Source organism: Nelumbo lutea, chromosome 5, assembly GCF_056320005.1.
Source record: "Nelumbo lutea isolate HS-2025 chromosome 5, American lotus-T2T, whole genome shotgun sequence".
NCBI lineage: Eukaryota > Viridiplantae > Streptophyta > Magnoliopsida > Proteales > Nelumbonaceae > Nelumbo > Nelumbo lutea.
Genome location: NC_142688.1, coordinates 40,716,803 through 40,742,613, shown reverse-complemented (window position 1 = coordinate 40,742,613; position 25,811 = coordinate 40,716,803). Strand labels below are relative to the sequence as shown.

Sequence of the window (25,811 nt, the reverse complement as noted above, 5' to 3'; positions counted from 1 at the left end):
GAGTGGTGAGGTCCCATGTATGAGTATGAGTCAGGGCCAAGAGTTTTTCTTCCATTGCTTGGAGCCACCCTAGAGAAGTGAGGGCTTCCTGGACATCCTTGGGAATAGAGGCAGAGGATAACATAGAAACAAACTATCGATGGGAAGCCGAAAGGTGAGATACAAAAACATAATTGGAAATGGGATAGAGAGTGCAATTACGTTTACCTTTCCGCAAAGCGATAGGAAGATCAAGGTCAAAACTTGGGGTTGGGGCTGGGGTGGGATCAATTGCCGGATCTGTTGATGGTGACGAAGCTAGGGGAAGAGCTGATGCCTGACGATGTGTATACACTTGCCGGATATGTGGTTATCTCTCAGGTAGCTGCACTGGAGGCGAAGACTGGGTCAACCGGAACAAGAGGATCGGGATCCTCAACCGGAACTGGAAGAGGGGGTGATGGCAACAGAGGAGAAGTATCCGACTTGGAGAAGAAAGGAATAGACTCAAAAAATGTAACATCAGAACACACAAAAGAACGTCGAGAATGAGGGTTATAACACTTATACCCTTTTTGAGTCCTGGAATAGCCAAGAAAGACACACTTAGTGGATCTAGCTTCTAACTTGTCCATTCTAGGCCCAAGATTATGAACGAAACACACGCATCCAAAAACTCTGGGAGTAAGGGGAAAAGGAGACAACATGGGAAACAATTTGGGTTGTTTGCCTGGGCGTGTGTATCCACCATCCGTTTCCCCGAACTCTTAGGCGTGCAAGAAGAATCACCTGGCCTGGCCCCACCCAGGCATCCTCCTTTTCCTTTTGGTTGTCTGCCCCTGGGGTTGCCACCTGTAATTTTGCCAGGCATTCTTTAACTAGCAGCTTTAACTTCTTGACAGCAAAACCCTCTTCCCTAAACCAATTTGAATTTTGAAAACTTTCTTTGGGCTTTGTTTGTCCTCTCGAATCCTGGCCATTCAACTGAAGATCAATCGGATGGCTATCAATGCTTCTGTTTCCCCCATCATTCTCTCCTTCTCTGGCAGTCCTGGTAGGAGGCGTTCTGACCTGCATCTCTCTAGGGGACAGGAGGCTGACTGAGCAGTTCCTTCTGCTATCCTTTGAAGCAAAGTTTTCTCCTTCTTCTTCAAGGACTATTGTTCTCGAGATCTCTGAACCTTTGGCCTTTCAATAGTATTGTTCTCCTCCTGGGAATTCTTGCTTCCATCTACAAGCTGACGGCAGCTTTTCCGGCCAGATCCTAACTAAATATAAGACTTTGCCGGCCACAATTTCTGCCTTCTTTGGAATAGAGCTCCCAGCTCCCACTATCATACGAACCAAAATTTAGAAGAGTTTCTTTGATGAATAAATGTTTTCTTTAATGATTTCTAATTGTGGCCAGGTCTCTCTCTCTCTCTCATGATTAAGGTCCCTAATTCTTCCTGTTTATCCACCATGTTCACCCTAATAGGATGTTTCTTCTTTCTGTCTTACATCAGGGACACTATTGTTGGAAATAGACTAAAAGTCCTCTAATTGGCACATCCAAATGTTTGCTAGCTGTTCATCATATCTGCATTCTGTCAAAAAGAATATTTTTTCCCTAATCTATGATTCTCATGAATGAATATGATTTTATTTATGTAGTTTTTTTTTTGAAGTATGAGAGGATTTCATTTTTCCCCCTTGCCGTCTCTCTGGTTTGGATTAACACAGTTCTACATGACAGGGTGATGACTGTTAGTTTTCACAAATATGGGGACAAATTCTTTCCTGGAACAGGTGATGTTAAGGTTAGATTTTACACTTGGGTGGTTTCACTGTTTCTTGATAAAACCATAATAGTGATATGTGCACAAATCAATGTCTATTTTATGTTCTATTTAATGTATCATTCTTCTTTAGTTGTAAAGCTTTTGTTAATTCATAAGATGCTAGTTGATGATGGTATCAAGGTCTTGGAGGAATTGAACCTGAGTCCTGGGATCAACCTCTCCTTATCATTTATCAACCCTAACCACTGACAGATGAACACTGACCTATTGCCCATTAAAAAGTTAAAAAAGAAATGTAAGGTGTTGGATATGCTATAAACTTTTGAAATTCTTGTTTTCATAAGTTTTCACCAAGAAACCATTTTATGAATGCATTGGAAATTGTCATCAATGAATCCACTTTTTATTATTTATTTTTTCTTGATTTTTGATGATCCTATGCAGTAGCCCAAATAATAAAGTTATAGCATAATTAAATCTCCTATTACAGCATGGTGGATGCTAACTTGCTTTTGCCCCAACCCTTTTCTTACTTCACACATCGTAGACAGTGCAAATTCTGTGGACATTCTGCTTTAGGTGACCATTGAGGTGTTTTTATTGTAACTGATATCTTTATCATCTTTGAGGTAATTTTTTTTTTTTGATCAATAACAGCAAATATAAATCAGAGTACAATGAATACATAAAAGAGGAGAGGTAGACTTTCTAAACTCTCAAAAGCTTAAGAAATTACAATTGAGCCCAAAACAATTGACTTCTTTTAACCCAACTAAGGTTGCATTTGGCATTCCTTACTTTAAGGAATTATCACCTTTTTGCTGTTAAAATGTTCCTATTAACACTGAGTTTTTAATTGCAAAAAGGAGATAAGTCCTTAAAATAAGGAATGCCAAATGCAGTCTAAGTCTCACGTCCATATCTTGTGTCAGCCACTTGAATTTCCTTTTTTCACTATTGTAATTCCTGAGTCCCGCTTCTTCTGTTCACAGCCATTCCACTACCAGCTTTGAATCACTTTCTATAATCAGCTTACTTAAGTTTATATCCTTTGCCCTTTTAATTCCCTCCATAACGACCACAATTTCATCCCTTAAAGAGTCCCCTACACCAATTGGACCTGAGAATAAACCAATATTTCTGCCTTCACCATTTAACACCTCTACTGCTGGAAGGACCTGGGTTACTTGAACTACTCCCATCAAAGTTAAGCTTAATCTTGTCATTAGCTGGTGGTGAAGGGATGAGAGATCCATCATATGGATGGCCGAACCTTGCAGGAAGGTTGGGCGAAATTTCAAAAATTTCTATCTCTCCCATCTGGGAATCACATTCCCTATTTTAGAAAACTGCATTTTCAAGGATCAATCTTGAAACAAACCGAACCAAATCTGAAACCGAAAGGGAGGAGAGGGATATACCTAATACGGAGTAACAGTAACTCCCAACGAAGGTGTTCACGCCCAAGGAGAAAACCAAAATCTGCTCCCACTGAAGATGACACAATGTGAGGTGAAGCAGAATCAGCAGGACGGTTCTTCAACAAGAACCGAATTCTTCAGCAAGAATTTAGTAAAGGGCTGGTGAGCACAACTTCAGATTGCCTCTTCTAGCAAGAAGCAATATCAAGAACGTTTCTTGATCACTCCCACAGGTGGAGATTGAACTGGGTAGGGGCGGCAAGAACAAGAAGAAAAGAGCAGAAGACAGGAGCAGTCAAACTATGAGTTGTCTTCTCTCTTTATTTAGCAGACTGTGAGTCTTTTTGGAAATCTGCCCTGCTCTCCAATTTATAGTCATAAAGAGAGCTTCTCCTAATCCTATTAGGAGTTTCCTAATCCAAATCTTATATTTGGATTTGGACTCTCTTTAAGAGATAAGGATAATCCCTTATCTTATCTGTAGATAAAGATCAACCTTCCTAATCAAATTAGGAGTTTCCTGATCCAAATCTTTATTTGGATCTGGACTCTTTGAGTGGATAGGGATAATCTCTTATCCTATCAGCTGATCCAAATCCCAGAACCGCCCCCTTATTTAATTAGTCTTATTAAGCTAGTTCGAATGGGCTTTAGGCCCATTAAGTCTATCTGCTCACTAGTCCTCTTAACCTGCTGCCCAGTTGGCTATCCTTGTATGGCGTGGGACCCAAACATTGATCTACACATCAACCACATGGGTTCAGCCCAACCTTTGTTACAAGGCCTGGCCGAATTCACTGTAGGAGACAGTGAACCCCTGAGTCCATCACCATGGGCTCTTAATGGACCCAACATTTACACTAAATGGTCCTTGGGTCCAGTCACCTTATGAAAACCCAAGGACTGTGGGCAGATGCAAGATTATCCCATCAGGTATTACCCTCAATGGTCTTACACTTAACTTCTCACCCCATAATGATCAAACACTGCCCGACAAGAGATGACCTCTCCCTCGGCTGCAAGGTACAGTGCTGCACTCTGTACTCACATGGATCCCGGGAATTAAAACATTTTTGCAAACATTTTGAAACCATAATATATATATATATATATATATATATATATATATATATATATGTATATCTTTATATAAATATATTTTGCAAATTTCAACGGTTGAAATCAATTGCCGACAGTTTAGGTTTCCATCAGAGAGAGTGCATCATCGATCATTCACTTTGTCCGACAAAGGGGCTGATCCTGTCACTATGATCACTCACTTAGGTGAATTCTCGGATTGTCCCAACATACTCAAGTTTTGACCCCTTCTAAGGATCTCACTAATTGGCATATCAAAGACAACCCAATCCGACACCTAGTGCAGTATCATAATCGAGTCTAGGGGTCAGGTGTAACATTCTAGTTTTGCCCATCTATCTCCAAGGTCCAGGGCAATTATGGAATTTTGGTCTGGTTCAGGGTTTCAAGAAAACCCACACTGCATGTACCTCAGGTCTCACCCTGGCAGCTGAGACAAGACACCCCAAGCAACTTGGCGGTACATCAGTGTCAGCCTTGGTAGGATAAATCTCCCCAGATCTATCCAACGACTGTGAAGATTCTAAATTAGCATGAGTCTCATAAGTGTCCAATTTTAGGGTATTACATAGAAAAACACCACAATGATTTGGATCAATTATGTATTTTATTCATTTACAATAAATGTCAAAAAGGTACATCAATCTGATTGGAGCTAGAGGGCATAACTGTCTAATAGCTCCCACTTGCACTTAGGTCCAATCGGGTACAAGCCGAAGTCCCAGACTTTCCACGTGTTTCTCAAACACTTTCTATGTTAGTGGCTTAGTCAATTGGTCTGTCACATTCTCTGCTGATGCTACCTTTTTAACATCAATCTCCCGTAGATCCAGTGTTGTCACACAACAGTGGAATGGGTGATGTGCTGAATTCCAAATTCCAGAATGAACACCTTCATTCTTTAGGCAGCCTCACTTACGACAATGTGTTCGGCTTGGGTTGTGGACTGTTCTTCTTACTACTCAGGACCCCATTGTGAAGATGTAACCAGATGTATTCATTCTACCATCTGGATCTGACTAGAAATCGGCATCAGTATACCCCTGGATCTGTGGTAAACTACCATTGAATACTAGACAAAACTCTTTTGTCCTTCGAAGGTATTTTAGTATGTTTTTCACAGCGGTCCAATGCTCCTGCCCCGGGTTATATTGGTATCTGCTTACCACTCACTGCCTAAGAAATGTCAGGACGAGTGCACAGTATGACATACATGATGCTCCCTACGGCTGAGGCATAGGGAACCTCTTTCATGCCTTCAATCTCTTCGGGAGTCTTGGGAGACATACCCTTGGAGAGATTGACTCCATGCCTGAAAGGAACATTTCATTTCTTGGATTTCTCCATGCTGTATCTCTTGACTATTTTGACAATGTAAACAGACTGGGATAATCCTATTATCCTCTTTGATCTATCTCTATAGAGTCGAAGAGCTAATATGTAGGAGGCTTCTCCAAGATCTTTCATGGAGAATTGTTGTGAAAGCCACACTTTCACCGTAGTTAACATTCCTACATCATTCCCAATGAGTAGAATGTCATCTACATACAGAACCAAGAACGTAACCTTATCACCACTGGTCTTCCTGTAAACACAGGGCTCATCCGGATTTTGCTCAAAGTCAAACTGTTTGACTGTAGAGTCAAACCGGATGTTCCAACTCCTAGAAGCTTGCTTAATTCCATATATGGATCGGTTGAGTTTACATACCATGTGTTCCTGACCTACAGTTATGAAACCTTGCGGTTGCTGCATATAGATATCTTCAATAAGGTCTCCATTCAGGAACACAGTTTTGACATCCATTTGCCAAATCTCGTAGACATAGAACGCTGCTACAGCTAGCAGGATTCTAATGGATTTAAGTATGGCCACAGGCGAGAAGGTTTCCTCATAATCGATTCCCTCTTTCTGAGTGTACCCTTTCGCCACAAGACGAGCCTTGTAGGTCTCAACTTTACCATCGGGGCCCTTCTTCCTCTTATAGATCCATTTGCAACCAATTGCCTTTACCCTAGGGGGCGGATCTTCTAGAGTCCAGACTCCATTGGTCTCCATTGAGTCCACCTCAGCTCTCATGGCATCTACCCACTTCAAGGAATCTATGTCCAACATAGCTTCCGTATAAGTCACGGGATCCTCCTCACTAGTTGTGACTTCAACCAAGTAACTTTCTTGGTCATTGCCGAAACGAACTGGAGGCCTGGAAACCCGTCTAGATCTCCTAGGTTGGTTATTTTTTGGAGCTGGTGGAACATCTCCCACTACCCCTGGGCTCTCCTCATCAAGAACAACTTCCTGATGATGATTATCCAGGATGTTATCTTCTTCTAAGAAGTGGGCATTTTGACTGCAAAACACCTTTTGCTCTTTTGAATCATAGAATAAGTGACTCACAGAGCCTTTGGGGTAGCCTATAAATAGGCAACGACTGGCCTTGGATTCCAATTTGTCAGCACTCGTTCTTTTAACATGTGCCGGACAACCCCAAATCTTCAAGTGTCTTACATTTAGTGTCTTACCGGTCCGTAGCTCGTATGGAGTCTTAGGAACGGATTTGGTTGGAACCTGGTTCAGCATGTAAATCGCAGTCTCTAATGCGTAATCCTAAAAGGATGTGGGTACTTGATCGGACCATATCCAACAAGGTCCGGTTCCTCCTTTCTGACACCGTTTAACTGTGGTGTAGCAGGAGGAGCTAGTTGTGATACTATCCCATTGTCCTTTAAGTAGTCCCTGAATTTGTCGGAGAGATACTCGCCACCTCGATCTGATCGAAGGGACTTAATTTCTCTCCCTAACTGTTTCTCGACTTCTTGTCTGAATTCTTTGAACTTTTCAAAAGATTCAAACTTATGTCTCATTAGGTACACATAACTATACCGTGAGTAATCATCGGTAAAGGTTATGAAATAAACATGCTAATTACGTGTCCTAACATTCAGGGGACCACATACATCAGTATGTATAAGGTCAAGTGTGCCTGTAGATCTTTCAGGCTTACCGATAAATGGCCGTTTCGTCATCTTACCCTGAAGGCAAGGTTCACAGGTTGGAAGATCTTCTACAGTCAGAAAATCCAAAGGACCATCCTTTACCAACCTTGTGATACGATCTGCATTAATGTTGCCAAGTCGGTAATGCCACAGGCACATGGGATTAACTGTATCACGAGTCCTCTTCTTGGGGATTATTTCCGACGTAGTTTTGGTAAGGTTTGTTTCAAGAGAATGATGGAGAACATAGAGACCGTTCTCAAGTTCTCCATATGCGAGGGATTTTTTGTTCCGTTTAATAGTAATCACATTATTGAATAGGATAAAATAACCATCCACGTACAATTTTGAGACAGAAATCAAAATTCTTCTTAAATTGGGTACGAAAAGACAATCTTTAAGTACAATAGTTCCTTCTCTGAAAACTAATTCTACAGTTCCTATGACTGTAACTGCAACTGTTGCAGAAGTCCCCAAGTACAGTGTCACTTCTCCGTCACTCAGTCTTCTGCTTATCTTGAATCCATGCAGTGAGTTACACGCATGAGTTGAAGCCCCGGAGTCAACACACCAAGAAGCAGAAGTGACCAACAAATTGGTCTCTATGATAAAAGATTCAAAATTACCTTTCTTCTTAGTCTCTAGATATTGAGGACAGTTCCTCTTCCAGTGGCCGGCCTGTTTGTAGAAGTGACAGGCATCCGATGCCTTATCCTTCTTCTGCTTCTTAGCTTTGCTACTTTTCTTCTGAGCCTTCCCTATAGCCTTCCGCTTTCTCTTGCTTGATTTTCCACCTTCAACAAGCATGGCTATTAGCTTATCCTTCTTAGTCAGTTCTTCAGCCCTCTGCAACATATTGCTGAGTTCCTGAAGGCTAACGTTTAGCTTGTTCATGTTATAGTTCGTGATGAGCTGATTGGAGGGAGGCAGAGAATTGAGGACAGCATCAATTTTGGTGTCATGGTCTAGCCTGACCTGGGAGCCTCTAGTTCATTGATATAACCCATCATCTTTAGACAATGGTCATGAACCTGTTGGTTCTCGGTCATCTGTGCGGTCATAAACAATTTTAAGACCTGACGAGTAGAACGGTTCTGCTCCTCATACATAGTCTTTAGACTATCCAATATGTCCTTGGACACTTTGATCTTATCGAATTGTCGTTGTATCGGATTATCTAAAGAGGCTATAATATAACACCGGGCAAGAGAATTTTTCTCTTCCCATTCTTGATACTCTCTTCGTCTGGCCTCAGAAGCCCTGTGACCCGGAAGATCCAGCGCAGGGTTTTTAGCAATTTTGTCCAATTTCTCGGACGTTAGGACCAGCATAAGGTTTCAGAACCAGTCAGCATAATTGGGGCCCTTGAGTTTGTTGTCATCCAACAGCTTCGTGAAGTTTCCGTTTGCCATTTCTGGTAAAGGCAACGCAGATTTGTAAGTCCACAACCTAATTGATTCATGTCATCACATAGATATGGCTTTTAATCTATGTTCCATTTCCATTTTGGGCATCTCTGAGATTCCCTCCAATCTCAGTGACGGAGACAGTCGTGTCTATGGAAATGTGGGAAATCACATAGGGTGCATGGAGCCAACTGTTTCAGCTACATAACCCCACCACCTTTTGTGAAGGATCTTATCCACTCATCTTATGAGTTTTCCCTTTGGCCGCTGTCAGGCAAGGTTCATAGCCATTTTAGGTTAAACCTTTTTGTCCAGTAAGTGCTCACCCATCATGTTCGTGAACGCTAAGGTACCGTGAGAGCCTTCCATTTTAGGATAGGCCCCTCCCACATCAGTCTATGACGCCCCTATCATCTCATGAAGCAATCTAGCCAACTGCATTAGCAGATGGATAGCCCAATTTTATGGTGCATCCCCACCCATCAATACAGTCAACCTTCATAGTAATGATGGAAGGCCTTTAGAGAATTCATCATATGAATCTCCCTATCACATGCACTTATATTTTCAGGAGGGAACGAATAATTATGCCCTAGTTTAATTTAAGTCAAACCAAAGTGGCTCCCACTGGCTTTCATAAAGCCAGATTTAGATGGGCCCTTAACGGATAGGGTTCCGCACGGTTCCTCTTGGGGAGGAAGTTGGTGTGGGGCCCACCATGCAGGGAGATCATCCAATGATCTTAAGGACACCATGGCAATGATATGCATTCAGCCATGGTGTGCGTAAGAGCCACTATCGAATCAGCATGGGCTAAGTGTTTATGGCCCATGAACGTAGCACATCATACATCCATACATCACATGCATGAAATCCATAATTGATCCAATCAATTAAATAACCGTAAAACCCATATGTAAAGCCCATAATATTATCAAATAATATTATCTAGGTATATGGGCTAAACTGCAAAGAGCAGTTCGGCCCATATAGTATTTATGCTGAATTGGGATAAAGCAGTTTTAATTGATTAAAACAGGGTTTTACAGATGTGAGCCGAATTGCATCTTGCAATTAATCAACTTTTGGACCCATATATGAAAATTTAGGGCTGAGAACGGCCCCCATCGAACCATAGATTCGGTCCAACCAGTTTAGTCCAATCTGGTTCGAATGGGTCTAGGGTTTGATGTTTAATTCAAGATTCAATTCAAGAATGATGATTTGAAATTAAATAACTGATACAAGACAATCAAGAATCAGTAGAAGGGCTGTTCGTAAGACTGCTACCCTGCAAAACAAAGATTAGATCGCAGTATGCAGTTTCCGAAACTGCAAATCGCAGATGGCTGAACCCAAATCCGCGAAAATTTCTCCTCTGCACTTTCTGCTTCATCATCGAATGAAATAAAATAGAAAACCTATTTTTCTATTAATATTACATCAGATTTAAATTCCTATACATTCCGTCTAAAAATTAAAAAATAATTAATTACAAACCAAGAATGAATAGAACAGCAGGTGCGCAGATTTCTTGCGCCATTATAGAATTCGATCTCGACCATACAAACAACCCAAAAATCAAGAAAACATATAGAACAGTTCTAAACATTAATCAGATTTATAAAGATTTATGTTGAGCAAGAGAAGAAGGAGAAGAAGAAAGGAAAGAAGGAAGAAGAAGAAGAGAAGAAGAGGAGGCTACTGAGTTAAGGCCTAAAAAAATGGTGCTTCAGTCGAGTGAAGCATTGTATTTATACTATACTAGCCGTATAGCACAAGAGGTCTACAAAAATTACAAAAATACCTCTGCGGGCACTAAACCTGTGTATAGTACATATAATACACCTGTCAACACTCCCCCTCAAGTTGGGGCATAGATATCAATCATGCCCAACTTGTCACAGAGACCTTGGTGTCTGGAATGGTTTAGCCCTTTTGTAAAGATGTCTGCTAGTTGGTCTTCAGAGCTGATGTATGGAGTGCATACTTCGCCTATGATGATTGTCTCTGATAAAGTGCTTGTCAACTTCAATGTGCTTTGTTCTATCATGTAGTACCGGGTTGGCAACGATACTTATAGCTGCCTTGTTGTCACAGAGTAGAGTCATGGCTTTATCTACTGAAAAACCCAACTCCCCTAATAGATTATTTATCCACATACCTTCGGCTACTCCGTGTGCCATTGCACGGTACTCAGCTTCAGCACTGGATCTAGTTACCACGGCTTGCTTCTTACTCCTCCAAGTAACAAGGTTCCCCCTACAAAGGTGCAGTAACCACTAGTAGACCTTCTGTCACTTTGAGATCCAGCCCAATCCGCATCTGTGTAAATTTCAACTCTCAAATGTCCATGTTTCTGGAATAATAAGCCAGCACCCGGGAACTTCTTAAGATACCGCAGTATTCTCTCCGCTGCTTCAAGATGAGTGGACCTAGGTGCATGCATGAACTGGATGAGGACACCAACAATATATGCTATGTCTGGACGAGTCATAGAGAGGTACAACAATCTCCCTACAAGCCTCTGAAATTGCTTCACATCCTTAAGAGGTTCACCTTGGCTGTCACTTAACTTATGGTTGGGGTCAATGGGAGAGTCAGCTGGTTTAACCCCAAACTTTCCAGTGTCATTAAGCAAATCTAAGTCATATTTCCTTTGGGAGATGAAGATACCCCTTTTTGATCGGGCAACCTCAATTCCAATGAAGTATTTGGCGGGTCCTAGATCTTTCACTTCGAACTGAGTGGCAAGGAAGCCCTTCAAACTTTGAATTTCATCATTCCAGTAACCAGTAACAATTATGTCATCCACATATACTATTAGGGCAGCCATTTTGCCTTCTACTCTTTTTACAAACAGTGTGTGATTTGACTGACATTGCTTGTATCCCCTCTACTGAACTGCAATATGAAATCTGCTGAACCAAGCTCTTGGTGATTGCTTCAGCCCATATAAAGACTTCTTCAACTTGCACACCTTTTGTTCACTTCCTTGAGCCAAAAAACCGGGGGGTTGAACCATATAAACTTCATCTTCAAGGTCACCATTCAAGAAGGCATTCTTGATGTCGAGCTGATGTAGATCCCAATTCAGATTGGCAGCAAGAGAAAAAAGTACTCTAATAGAGTTTATTTTGGCAACAGGGGCAAAGGTTTCTGCATAATCAACTCCATATACTTGAGTAAAACCCTTTGCCACTAAACGAGCTTTATACCTCTCCACGGTTCCATCAGCCCCATGCTTAACAGTGAACACCCATTTACATCCAACTGGATCCTTTCCCTTAGGGAGATCAACAAGTTCCCACATGCCATTCTTATGAAGAGCATCAATTTCTTCCTTCATGGCCTTCGTCCATTCTAGTACTGAGAGAGCTTCTGCCACATTCTTAGGAATAGTGATACTGTTAATGGAGGTAAGAAAAGCACGAAATGAAGGTGAGATGTTCTCATAGGAAACAAAGTTGAAAATGGGGTGCTTAGTGGTGCACGACCTAACACCTTTCCTGTGGGCAATGGGAAGGTCAAGATCATTAGCAACAGGGAGGTTGGGAGTCAAGTTACCTGCGTGAGTATGATCTTTCCCCAAGGAATTTGATGGCATTTGAGGTACGGCTTCTGGATTCTCCACAACACTTGAACCTGGTTGGCCTTTACGACGACGAGAAAAAACATGGAAAGGTGGAGGATCAGAAGGAGAAGGGGGAGAAGGAGAAGGAGTAGGAAGAGGAGGAAGATGAACCAGTTTCTCCTCATGCCTACACTCCCCCTGAGGAGAAACAGGAAAGAAGGGCTCATCCTCAAAGAAGGTAACATCCATGGAGACATAGAATTTTCGAGAAACATGACCAAAGCAACGATACCCTTTCTGAGAATGAGTAGCCAAGAAATATGCACGGGATAGCACGAGAGTCCAATTTCCCCCGGGTGGGAGATAGGTTTTGGACAAAGCACCGACAACCAAAAACACGAGGAGGAATAGAAAGAAGAGGGGCCTTAGGAAAGTGAAGCTGATGTGGGGCTTTGTACTCTAACCAACGAGAGGGCATTCGGTTAATGAGGTATGTAGAACAAAGGACAACCTCAAGCTAAAATCGTTTGGGAACATTCATGTGGAGTAGTAAACCCCGTGCCACATCAAGAAGGTGTCGGTTCTTCCGTTCAGCCACACCATTTTGTTATGGCGTGCGGGCACAGGAGCTCCGGTGAAGTGAGCCATGTGAAGCAAAGAACTCCGTGAGGTCACTATGAAAAAATTCTTTTGCATTGTCTGATTGAAATATTTGAATTTCGGTCTGAAATTGGGTGAAGACCATCCGCTGGAAATCTTGGATAATTTTTGGTACTTCCTCACGGGTTCGCATTTGATATACCCAAGTGTATCTAGAATAATCGTCAATGAAGGTAATGAAGTACTTGTAGCCACTCTCAGAAGGTAAAGTAACAGGGCCCCACACATCAGAATAGACAATGTGAAAAGGAAACTCAGATTTACTATTTCTTTGAGGAAATTGAGTTCTACAATGCTTGCTTAACTGACACATTTGATAAGAAAAATTAGAAGCAGACACTGACTTACACAGTTTTGGGAAAACAACTTTCAAGGACTCAAAGGACAAATGACCCAGACGACAATGCCACAAATACATTTTACTCTTTCTGAACCGATTCATAGACTCTGTAACATGAAGGCCAGCCGTATTCCTTGACCAGCTATGGAAGTGTATGATCCATTAGCTAGTCTCACTTTATCTCTTCCAGAAAGAGGGTGATAAGTTTGAAAGTAAGAGGACATACCAGTCATGTGTTTTGACGCTCCAGAATCAATGATCCATGGAGAGTCAAGGTCGTGAGAAGCAACATGGAAAGCTGTGGCAGGATTACCTGATGTGGATGCAAAAGAGGTGGTGGGAGGAGCATCCAACTGGCGAATTGCTCTACCATAAAGCTCCAAATGGTCACGGAAGGAGTTTACAATATCCTCCCTTGGGTCTGATCCAGAGTAGTTATGTTGGCCATGTGGTGTTTGAGTCACAGCAGAAGTGGAGGGCTGATTCTCCCGAGTAACCATGTTGGCCATGTGGTGTTTTTTGGTACCTTGTTGCCCGGGTCTTCTAATTACATCTGAGCCTTGCTTTTTAGGTAAATCCTGAGCCCACTTTGGTTTCCCATGGAGATCCCAACAAGTATCTTTGGTATGCCGGGGCTTCTGACAATTAGTGCACCACAATTTTTCTTTATCTTCTGCTTTCTTCTGGAAATCCCCTCTCTTGGAAGAAGGTCCACCACTAGTAGAGGAACCCCCCTTTGCCGCCAACACAATTGCATCCCCTCCGGTGCTGTTCATCAAGTTTCTTTTGCTCTCTTCAGACTGGACAAGAGCATAGACCTCCTGAATTGAAGGAAGATCCTTAGAACTTAGAATTTGTACTCTGATGGATTCATAGATAGGATTGAGACCATGTAAAAAAGCAAACACTCTTTGCTGTGAGACAAGTTTCTTATACAATTTTGCATCTTCATCACACTTCTAATCAATATTCTGGTAATGGTCCAACTCCTTCCAAACAGTTGTCAAGTCAGAGTAATAAACTGATAAACTCCTCTCCCCCTGTTTACAAGTAGATGAAACTGCTTGTAGTTGATAAATCTTGGCATAGTGTCAAAGTTCAGAATATGTGGATTTTGCCTGTTTCCAAATCTCATTTGCAGTTTCAGTCCACATGAAGTTCTTCCTTATTTGCGGTTGCATGAAGATCAAAAGCCATGACATAACCATACTGTTCTCCTGATCCCATCTATCATGTTCTGCATTTCCAGAAGGTGGTTCTTTGATTCTTCCATTTATGTAGCCTATTTTTCCCCTTGCAGTTATGTATAGCTTGATCCCCCTTGACCACTCTAGGTAGTTTAACCCATCAAGAGGAACAACAACCATAGGGAAGGATAGGTCACTGCTCCCACTCATTCCATTCAGCGTTGTGGAGATTCCAGATGTAGCTGAATCTTCACTATTCATGATTCTAGGTTTAAAAGTACACAACCAAAAAGCACACTGCCTTACAGAGCTGCTATAGTCCACAACTGGGCACTTGCTGATTTTCGGTTTCACAGAGAACCAAGCATAAACACTGCAGCTACAGTACTAGGTTGTATCACCTACACTTTGTAGGAGTCCACAAAACAATATACGAACTGCACTTGCAGTGTAACCAGGTCTGAATGATCTACAGTTTTACAACTTTAATGCAGCTTCTCAGCTGAAAAAAAACTCAGTAGGAACAACAATACGAGTGGTGGTTCACCACACCTAATCGGCTGATATCCACTTTCCAGGGCAGCCGAACAGTCACTTAGGGTTTAGGGTTCATCAACAGTCCCTTAGAGAGCTGAATAGAGCAACACTCAATCGGAGCAAGGGGGACAGTCCCTACTCAGATTTTGGGACATTAACAGTCCATCGAAAAAAGTGCAAGAAGAGAACCATAACAGAAAAAAAAAAAAATCAGTTCAGTACCTAGGTCACCCGAATTGTGAATAGGCAGTACAGTCATGGACTCAAACTTCTCTTTAGGTCAGAACCCTCCTCCGTACATCTGGGATGGTTTTCTACAATCTTCTTAGCCGAGCAACTCTAGTTACCAGCACAAAAAACTTGTTGCAGAACCCTTTTCTGCGCTAGGAAGTTGAACAACCAGCTTTCTTGTAGCAGAACCCTACTCGGCAGTGGAGACTAACCGTAGCACTAGAGGATGCTTCCTCTTCCTTGTCTTCGAGCATCAGGACTATAGCTCCTACGCAGCAATGGAGAGAGACCACAACTGGATGTTTTCTAGGCCTGGACGGTCCTGCTCTGATACCATGTTGAGCGGGAGAAGGAGAAGAAGAAAGGAAAGAAGGAAGAAGAAGAGAAGAAGAGGAGGCTACTGAGTTAAGGCCTCAAAAGATGGTGCTTCAGTCAAGTGAAGCATTGTATTTATACCATACTGGCCGTACAACACAAGAGGTCTACAGAAATTACAAAAATACCCCTGCGGGCACTAAACCTGTGTACAATACATATAATACACCTGTCAACAATTTAATTTCAGATCAATCGCCCAAAACTGGGAACCAATTTCCCATAAATACGTTAACTGCGCAAATCGGGTAGAACGCCTTCTGCCCATTTGCGTAGATCCGGATCTGGTTTAATTTGGTTCAAGATTTGAACCTAGCTCTTATACCACTGAAGGGATGAGAGATCCATCATATGGATGGCCGAACCCTGCAGGAAGGTTGGGCGAAAATTTAAAAAATTTCTCTCTCCCATTTGGGAATCACATTACCTATTTTAGAAAATTGCATTTTCAAGGATCAATCTTGAAACCAACCAGACCAGATCTAAAACCAAAAGGGAGGAGAGGGATATACCTGATACAGAGTAACAGTAACTCCCAACGAAGGTGTTCACGCCCAAGGAGAAAACCAAAATCTTCTCCCATTGAAGATGACACAGTGTGAGGTGAAGCAGAATCAACAAGATGACTCTTCAACAAGAACCGAATTCTTCAGCAAGAATGTAGTAAAGGGCTGGTGAGCATAACTTCAGATTGCCTCTTCTAGCAAGAAGCAATATCAATAACGGTTCTTAATCACTCCCACAGGTGGATATCGAATTGGGTAGGGGCGGCAAGAATAGGAAGAAAAGAGCAGAAGATAGGAGCAGTCAAACTGTGAGTTGTCTTCTCTCTTTATTCAGCAGACTGTGAGTCTTTTTGGAAGTCCGCCCTGCTCTCCTATTTATAGCCTTAAAGAGAGCTTCTTCTAATCCTATTAGGAGTTTCCTAATCCAAATCTTATATTTGGATCTGGACTCTCTTTAAGAGATAAGGATAATCCCTTATCTTATATGCAGATAAAGATCAACCTTCCTAATCAAATTAGGAGTTTCCTGATCCAAATCTTTATTTGGATTTGGACTCTTTGAGTGGATAGGGATAATCCCTTATCCTATCAGTTGATCCAAGTCCCAGAACCGCTCCTTATTTAATTAATCTTGTTAAGCTAGTCCGAATGTGCTTTAGGCCCATTAGGTCTATGTGCTCACTAGTCCTCTTAACCTGCTGCCCAGTTGGCTATCCTTGTATGGCGTGGGACCCAAACATTGATCTACACATCAGCCACACGGGTTTAGCCCAACCTTTGTTACAAGGCCTGGCCGAATTCACTGTAGGAGATAGTGAACCCCTGAGTCCATCACCATGGGCTCTTAATGGGCCCAACATTTACACTAAATGGTCCTTGGGTCCAGCCACCTTATGAAAACCCAAGGACTGTGGGCAGATGCAAGGTTATCCCATCAGGTATTACCCTCAATGGTCTTAAACTTAACCTCTCAGCCCATAATGATCAAACACTGCTCGACAAGAGAGGACCTCTCCCTCGGCTGCAAGGTACAGTGCTACACTCTCTACTCACATGGATCCCGAGAATTAAAACATTTTTGCAACATTTTGAAACCATAATATATATATGTTTTTGAAATGGTAGAAAACTGATATGCTTTCATTCCATTGCCAATCGGCATATTTATACAGTAAGCTGTTGCAATAAATAGAAAAAAACTATCTAAATCAATCCCTATAATTAAGGGAATCAATCCCTATAATTAAGGGACTAACTATTTTAATCCCCATATTTAAGGGATTATATTTTTCCACAATCCTAGGAATACATATTCACACAATTCTATTTTTACACAACTACCAAATATAAATGGTAACTACTAAATATACATTTACACCAGTAATCCCACGTTTTCCAACACTCCCCCTCAAGCTGGTGAATAGAGATCCTCTATTCCCTTCTTGGCTATAATTCTTCGAAAGTCTGTACTATTGAGCCCTTTAGTAAGTACATCGGCCAGTTGTCCTTTTGTAGATACATAGGGAGTGCAAATCAACGTGCTGTCTAGTTTCTCTTTTATAAAGTGTCGGTCAATTTCGATGCGCTTCGTCCTATCATGTTGAATAGGATTGTGAGCAATATTGATGACTGTTGTCACAATATAGTTTCATAGGCTCTTCTCGTGGAATCTTCAGGTCTTCTAAAATTATCTTCAACCAGAGTAATTCACACACTCCTTGTGCCATAGCCCTGAATTCTGCCTCTGCACTTGACCGAGCAACTACATTTTGCTTCTTACTCCTCCAAGTTACTAAGTTTCCTCCCAAGAAGGTACAGTAACCAGAAGTGGACCGTCTATCTACTGGAGATTCTGCATAATCGGCATCTGTATATGCTTCAAGAGCCAGTCCCCCATTTCTTCTGAATAAAATTCCTTTCCTTGGATTAGCTTTCAAATAGTGCAGAATTCGATGAGCAATCTGCAGATGAACTTCTTTAGGATTATGCATAAACTGACTTATTACACTTATAGCATATGCAATGTCTAGCCGTGTATGTGCAAGATAAATGAGTTTTCCAACCAGTCTTTGGAACATCTCTTTGTCTACACTTGCATTCTCGCTAGCTTCTCCAAGTTTATGATTGGGATCTATAGGCGTGGAAGCTGGTTTACATGCCATATTTCCTGTTTCTCTCAAAAGATCAACAACATACTTTTGTTGAGAGATAAAGATGCCTTGTTTAGAATGTGCAACTTCAATTCCGAGAAAATACTTTAGTCTCCCCAAGTCTTTTATCTCAAATTCTCTGCCAAGGCAGTTTTTCAATGCTTCATTCTCCTTTTTATCATTCCCAGTAATGATTATATCGTCCACATAGACTAATAGTGCATTAACTCCCCCTGAGGCAGTGTGTTTGATAAACAATGTGTGGTCACCTAGACTTTGCTTGTAACCTGTACTAAGCATCACCTTTGTAAACCTTCCAAACCATGCTCTCGGATATTGTTTGAGACCGTATAGTGCTTTCGTCAATCTACAAACTTTGTTCCCCTTAATAGCCTTCTCCAAAACCCGGTGGAATGTCCATGTATATCTCCTCTTCTAGATCACCATGGAGAAATGCATTCTTTACATCAAACTGTTGCAAATCCCAATTATAGTTGGCAGCCAAAGACAACAACACCCTTAATGTATTCATTTTAGCTACTGGGGCAAAAGTCTCTTGATAATCTACCCCATGAGTCTGTGTATATCCCTTGGCTACTAGTCGTGCTTTGTACCTTTCTAACGACCCATCAGATTTGTACTTAATTGTGAACACCATTTACAACCTACAATCTTCTTGTTTCTTGGTAGATCCACAACTTCCCATGTGTTGTTCTTTTCTAGTGCCTCCATTTCCACTCTCATGGCTTTTCTCCACTCCTTATTAGAAAGTGCCTCGGCTAGAGTATTAGGAATTGGAATGGTGTTAAGGCTGGCTAGAAAACTTTTATGGGATTTAGAGAATCTTTGGAATGACACAGGTTTGGCTAAAGGGTACAATGGGCGTTTGGTACATTCTCTGGTTCCTTTTCTCAGTGCAATAGGTAGGTCATACTCATACTCAGATTGTGAAGGTGCAGGTTCAGGTTCTGAATATCCCTCAGTTCTAGGATTAGGAGTTGAATCTTGGACTTGCACAAGTTGAGGATCTGGATTTCTTCTCCTAGAGTAAACCTACATATATCTCACATCATCATGCACATCATTGGTGGGGTTAACAGTGTCTGAATTTGGTTCAATGGTCGGGTTGTTTGACTCTTGTTGAGACTCGAGAATGTGGGGCTCAGAGGATTGTGACTCAGAGGGATGTGATTCTTGACGGTTGGATGACTGTGAGGAAGGTAATACATCTAGGGAGAGTAGATCCGAGGCCTTATCTTCCATTAATGAGGGCTCCCCCTGAAGATAAGGTTGAGTGAAAAAGGATTGTCCCTCCTCAAATGTGACATTGATGGAGGTGTAGAATTTTTTGGTGGCTGGATGATAACATTTATAACCTTTCTAAGTTGGGGAATATCCCAAGAAGACACACCTGATTGCTCGTGGATCCAATTTTCCCTTATTATGGACATGAACAAAGGCAGTGCAGCCAAAAATTCTTGGTGTGAGATTATTTGAGGTTCGAATATCAGGGTAGAATTGAGAAAGGACTTGTATTGGGCTTCGGTTGTCAAGAACTTTAGATGGTAGTCTATTTATGGTGTATGCAACAGTAAGGACAGCTTACCCCCAATATTGTTTTGGTACCCGGTTTTGAAAGAGAAAGGCTCGGGTTGTTTGCAAAAGATGGCCATTTTTCCTCTCAGCTATCCCATTCTGTTGGGGAGTGTTAACACAGGAGGATTCATGCACAATGCCTTCTTTCTGAAAAAATGGGGACAAATTCTGATTAAAATAATCTGTAGCATTATCAAATCGAAACCTTTTAATTCTCACACAAAACTTAGTTTGGACCATATTATGAAAGTTGGGAAGAATGGTACCCACATCAGATTTAGACTTAAGAAGAAAGATCCATGTGACCCTAGTGCAATCGTCAATAAAGGTGACAAACCATCTAGAACCAGTAATGTTGGGAATTTGAGAAGGGCCCCATATATCCGAATGAATCAAATAAAAAGGAGTTGAAGATCTTTTATTGCTGATTGGGAAAGAAACCCTTTTGTGCTTAGCAAGTTCACAAACATCACAATGAAAGGTTTCAACATCAATCCCTTTAAACAAGGAGGGAAGCATTGTTTTTAAAACAGGAAATGAAGGATGACCGAAACGAAAGTGATGACGCCAAATTAAATCTTTATTGGAGGTAGATAAGAATGACTCGTGTGTGACATGCATAACAGTGTGAGATGGTTTGCTGGTTGCTTCAAGGTAGTAGAGTCCATCCCTTTCCTTAGCAAGTCCAATATTCTTCCCCGAAACCTGGTCCTGAAATACACAGTAAGAAGGAAAGAACACAACATTGCAGTTCACATCCTGGGTGAGTTTATGTATAGAGATAAGGCTAGTGGATAACTTAGGAACATGAAGCACATTTTTAAGTAATAGGGATGGAGTAATTTGAATATTCCCAATCCTTTCCACTGTGGTGAAAGAACCATCGACAATAGAAATTTTTCTATTACTAGGACAGGGTGTATAGGTGAGAAAATGTAGTGAAGAGGGTGTCATGTGGTCAGTAGCTCCAGAATCAAGAATCCATGGAAAAACACTAGCCGAGACATATAATCCTAGAGATAAAGACTCACCTGAGAGAGCAAGAGAGGTAGAATCACTTCCTGGTTTCAAGGATTTCAGGAAACTCCTTAGCCTTTCAATTTCTTCATCATTAAATGGCCCCTGACTTGAGTGTTCTTGCTGCGGGATTGTGGAGACATTATGGGCCTGTTGAACTGCTTTCAAAACTCCTCGATTTCCCCATTCCTTGCTGGATGTGGGAGGTTTCCCATGAAGTTTCCAGCAGCGATCTTTTGTGTGTCTGGGCTTCTTGCAATAGGTGCACCAGAGGTTATCGTTAGAGTCACGGGTGGTTGTGTCACGAGCCAAGTTGTGATTGTTCTCACCCTTTGAACCACTGTAATTTCCTCCCCTTGCCACCATGGCTGAACCTTTGGGATCTTTAGGCTCAAGCATGATTCCACGACGGCTTTGGACGGGAGCACTTGTTGCAGTCACGTCGGACATTGTTAATGGAGGAAGAATAAGGCCAGCAGGAAAGGAGAATAAAGAAGGGAAGAACTGACCAGAATAAAGGAGAATAAAGAAACACTTCTGGTTATAGATCAACACTGAAGACCAGAAAAAACACGAAGAGAAAAAAACTGGCAATGAAGGCCAAAAAAAAATCTCAAGGTTGGCAAACCTAGAGCTCTGATACCATGTTTGAAATGGTAGAAAGCTGATCTGCTTTCACTCCATTGCCAATCGGTATATTTATACAGTAAGCTGCTGCAATAAATAGAAAAAAACTTTCTAAATCAATCCTTATAATTAAGGGACTAACTATTTGAATCCCCATATTTAAGGGATTATATTTTTCCACAATCCTAGGAATACATGTTCACACAATTCTATTTTTACACAACTACCAAATATAAATGCTAACTACCAAATATACATCTACACTAGTAATCCCACGTTTTCCAACAATATGTATATCTTTATATAAATATATTTTGCAAAACCAATTTCAACAGTTGAAATCAATTGCCGGCAGTTTAGGTTTCCATTAGAGAGAGTGCATCCCCAATCATTCACTTTGTTTGACAAAGGGGCTGATCCTGTCACTATGATCACCCACTCAGGTGAATTCTCGGATTGTCCCAACATACTCAGGTTTTGACCCCTTCTAAGGATTTCACTAATTGGCATATCAAAGATAGCCCAATCCGACACCTAATGCAGTATCATAATCGAGTCTAGGGGTTAGGTGTAACATTCCAGTTTTGCCCATCTATCTCCAAGGTCTAGGGCAATTCTGGAATTTTGGTCCGGTTCAGGGTTTCAAGAAAACCCACACTGCATGTACCTCAGGTCTCACCCTGGTAGCTGAGACAAGCCACCCCAACCAACTCGGCGGTACATCATTGTCAGCCTTGGCAGGATAAATCTCCCCAGATCTATCCAACGACTGTGAAGATTCTAAACTAACACGAGTCTCATAAGTATCCAGTTTAAGGGTATTGCACAGAAACACACCACAATGATATGAATCAATTATGTACTTTATTCATTTACAATAAATGTCAAAAAGGTACATCAATCTGATTGGAGCTAAAGGGCATAACTGTCTAACAGGTGGAGACCATAAGGAGCCTTGTAGTAGACTTATGATGGTCTGAACAAGCCACTTCCTTCCAGTTTTTCATAAAACCACCTGATGAGAAATCAACAAAGATCTTCAAAGATTTTACCCATTGAATCACTCTAATCATGTCATTTTCCATTATTGCCTCTCTGATTCTTTCCTTATTTGAAAAAAATTCTTGAATTCTTTTCTTCCCATATGGTCCATCTCAAAGAAGCCTAAGCTTTTCCACATTATTCGTCCCCTTTTGTTTGGCCAACTAAAGAAAGTAGAGGCAAACAAGCTTTGCACATTAGGCAGGGGAGTCCACCTACACCCAAACAACGAGAAAAATCATTCCCAAATATAGATTACATAGGGGCAAGAGATTAATAAATGAAAGCAAGTTTCTCCATTAGCCTTGCACAGAACACACCAGTGTGGGGATAAGCACCAATTTGGTCATTTTCTTTGGAATAGATCACACGTATTTATTCTTTACAGGAAGACTTCCTAATAGAAACTTCCAATCCTTGGAGGGATAGGTTTACTCCAAACCTCCTTTACTGGGTACAAATGACCCAGACTATCAAAGGGTTGAATTAATGCCTTGAAGAATGAGGCACAGGAAAAGGTAACCGTGGAGGTTTGGAGTAAACCCGCGGAGTAAACCTTGGAGGGATAGTTTTACTCTGATCCTCCAATTCCCACATTAGTGGAGGAGTGATAGTTTGGGGCATCCTTTGAGGTAATTATTAGATTATGATCTTCAACGTATTTAGAAATATTATGTTCCTTTAGAAATGATCCAGACTATCAATTGATGACACTGACTTGAGATGTTCCTTTTATATTATTAGATTATGATTTTCAACATATTTAGAAATATTTCCCTGTATTTGAATCTTTTAGGATTGTCTCTTTGGCTTTGTTGGCTTTTATTAATTCTTTCCAAATAAGAGTAGGTAAGAGAGCTTTAGTAGGTTTCTTATATTGTATTTGGATTTTATTAAGATATTATGTTCCTTTTATTTTTTTTTTTTCTGTTAAGTAACAGATATCTTGTATGAATTAAAGTAAAGATATTATTATGCTGCTTGGTGCCCAAACCATCAAGTTGGGGTGATGCACTGGTGTTCGAGTTTTGGATTAGCAACTTGAGAGTGAAAATTAACTCAACCTGTGTTTTATATTTTTTAGAAGCATGTCCTAATCCTAATGGAATTAGTCAACTCCCCACCCTCCAAATGTAAATATGTGCTTCTGCCAATATATACACTTCAATTAGCAAGTTAACATACATGCACTTATATCTATCTGTTCTGTTTTAATCTTCTGGTCACTATTTCCTGATATTTACTGATCTTTGCTTGTCCATTTCTTTCTATCTTTGTATGCATGAGCATATGTCTCAGCTTTGATAGTTCAGATATTGATTGCATCCAAAGTAATGCAGACTACCCAAGATATCTAGAGAATTGGAAGTTACATTCAGATGGGTGAAAAGAACTGCAAATGGATTAGCTGACACCCTAGCACAGCAAAGGGTTTACAGGAAACTGCTCTTTTAGGCAGAACTGTAGTATGGGCTAAATACAAGAGTCCAGATCTCCTGAAAGAAAAAAATCGTGCACATACCCTGAGTGCACAGCATTCAGCTGCACATTGGGAGTACCTCCAATACTTGTATGTTAAATTCATGGGGATATATTCTCGATGTATGGATGGATGCCATGCTCTTAGGGCATGTGCATGATTTTTGCTTTCAGGAGGTTCCGTCTCTAAATACAAAATGAATGGGATGCTGGATTGATGTCCAGAATCAATTCTAATGATTTTATTTCTCATTTAATGAAAGAAAATTCCATTGCTGATAAGATTATGGCCAAAGTGGTTTCCTTGAGGTTAAAAGTAGCTTTGCCTTCTCTAATAACTCAATCGCAAGGGGCTTTCATCCAAGGTAGACAAATCACTGATCAAGTCCTAATAGCTAATGAATGTGTAGAGGATTCCAGGAGAAGGGGAAAGAAAGGCTTTGTTCGTAAATTAGATCAGGAGAAGGCTTACGATTTACTAGATTGGTCATTCTTGATGGAAACCTTGAGGAATTTTGGTTTCGGATATAGGTGGTGTGGTTGGATTGAAGGTTGTTTGACAAATGTTCATTACTCAGTGCTGGTTAATGGAGTGATTAGAGATTTCTTTCCAGCTACTAGAGGACTCAGACAAGGTGATCCCCTCTCTCCCTTCCTTTTTATTTTGATAATAAATGTTTTCAATAGACTTATCTTGAGAGAGGATAGGTTGAATTTGATTAGAGGATGGAGGATTGGAAGAGAGGTTGTCATTGTTACACATCTACAATTTGCAGATGACACTATCCTCTTTTGTGAGTTTGGGGACCCTCGGTTAGCAAGTAAGTTGAAAGGTTAAAGCTGTTTGAGGTTTTGTCAAAGTTAAAAATCAACCTTCAAAAGAGTTGTGTAGTAGGGCTGAATCTGGAGGAGGAATTGGGTGAGATAGCTGAGGCGTTAGGTTGTTTGACATCTAGTTGGTCTTTGAGATATTTGGGTTTACCTTTAGGAGCCAACCCTAGGGAGGGAAGTTTTTTGAACCAGTGATGGAAAGTTGTTCTAGGAAATTGGCGGTCTGGAAGAGAAATTATGTGTCCCTTGGGGTCGAATCACTTTAATCCAATCCACCCTAGTGAATCTCCCGGTTTACTATCCTTTTGTTTTTAGGATGCCACAAAGGGAGGTGGTGAAAGTAGAAAAGATGATGAAAGACTTCTTGTGGAAGCCCGAAGAAAGAAGGAAGGATCATTTGGTTATATGGGAATTAGTATGCAAGAGAAAGGAGCAAGGGGGTCTGGAATTGGGTAACCTAGGGAAGAAAAACTCAGCCCTATTGAGAAATGGCTTTGGAGATGGCCTTTGGAAAGGGAAAGACTTTGGTGTAAAGTTGTAGGAAGTATACATGGAGCAGAAGGCAATGGTTGGGATGCTGGCATTTCTCGAAGGGCTATGTTGAATTCTCCTTGGAAGGCAATCTATGGCATTCTTCCCCATTTCTTAAACTTAATCAGGTATGACATTTGTGCCAGGGATAGGGTTATTTTATGGGAGGATATATGGATAAGTAACTCAACCCTCAAGGACCTTTTTCCTTCCTTGTATTTCCTCTCTTGCTTTAAAAGTGAACCAGCTCAAAGGTTTGTCCCATTTTTTTTGTCTTCTGGATTCAGCTGGGATTTGGGTTTCAGGAGAGATTTGAGAGATTTTGAGCTTGACCAGACCGCTCAGTTACTTAGTTTGCTTGATCCTATTTGCTTGGACCCTTCTAAACCAAATGCACGTATTTGGTCCCCTAACTCTTTGGGTACCTTCTCTTGTACCTCATTCTTCT

The 25,811-nt window shown here is 41.1% G+C and overlaps 1 protein-coding gene and 1 long non-coding RNA gene across 3 annotated transcripts in view; one reads left to right on the top strand and one right to left on the bottom strand.

The window, feature by feature from the left end:
- The window catches only part of LOC148851924 (uncharacterized), a 73,480-nt gene that overhangs the window by 22,856 nt on the left and 24,813 nt on the right, over nucleotides 1-25,811 (bottom strand). The gene's annotated exons all lie outside the window — the stretch shown is intronic.
- LOC148851925 (histone deacetylase 9) overlaps nucleotides 1-25,811 on the top strand; it is a 74,341-nt gene that overhangs the window by 25,314 nt on the left and 23,216 nt on the right. For both annotated transcript variants that reach the window (XM_088946757.1, XM_088946758.1), the window contains exon 6: nucleotides 1,715-1,778. In XM_088946757.1, coding sequence (XP_088802883.1) covers nucleotides 1,715-1,778 — 64 coding nt within the window. The remainder of the gene's footprint in view (nucleotides 1-1,714; nucleotides 1,779-25,811) is intronic.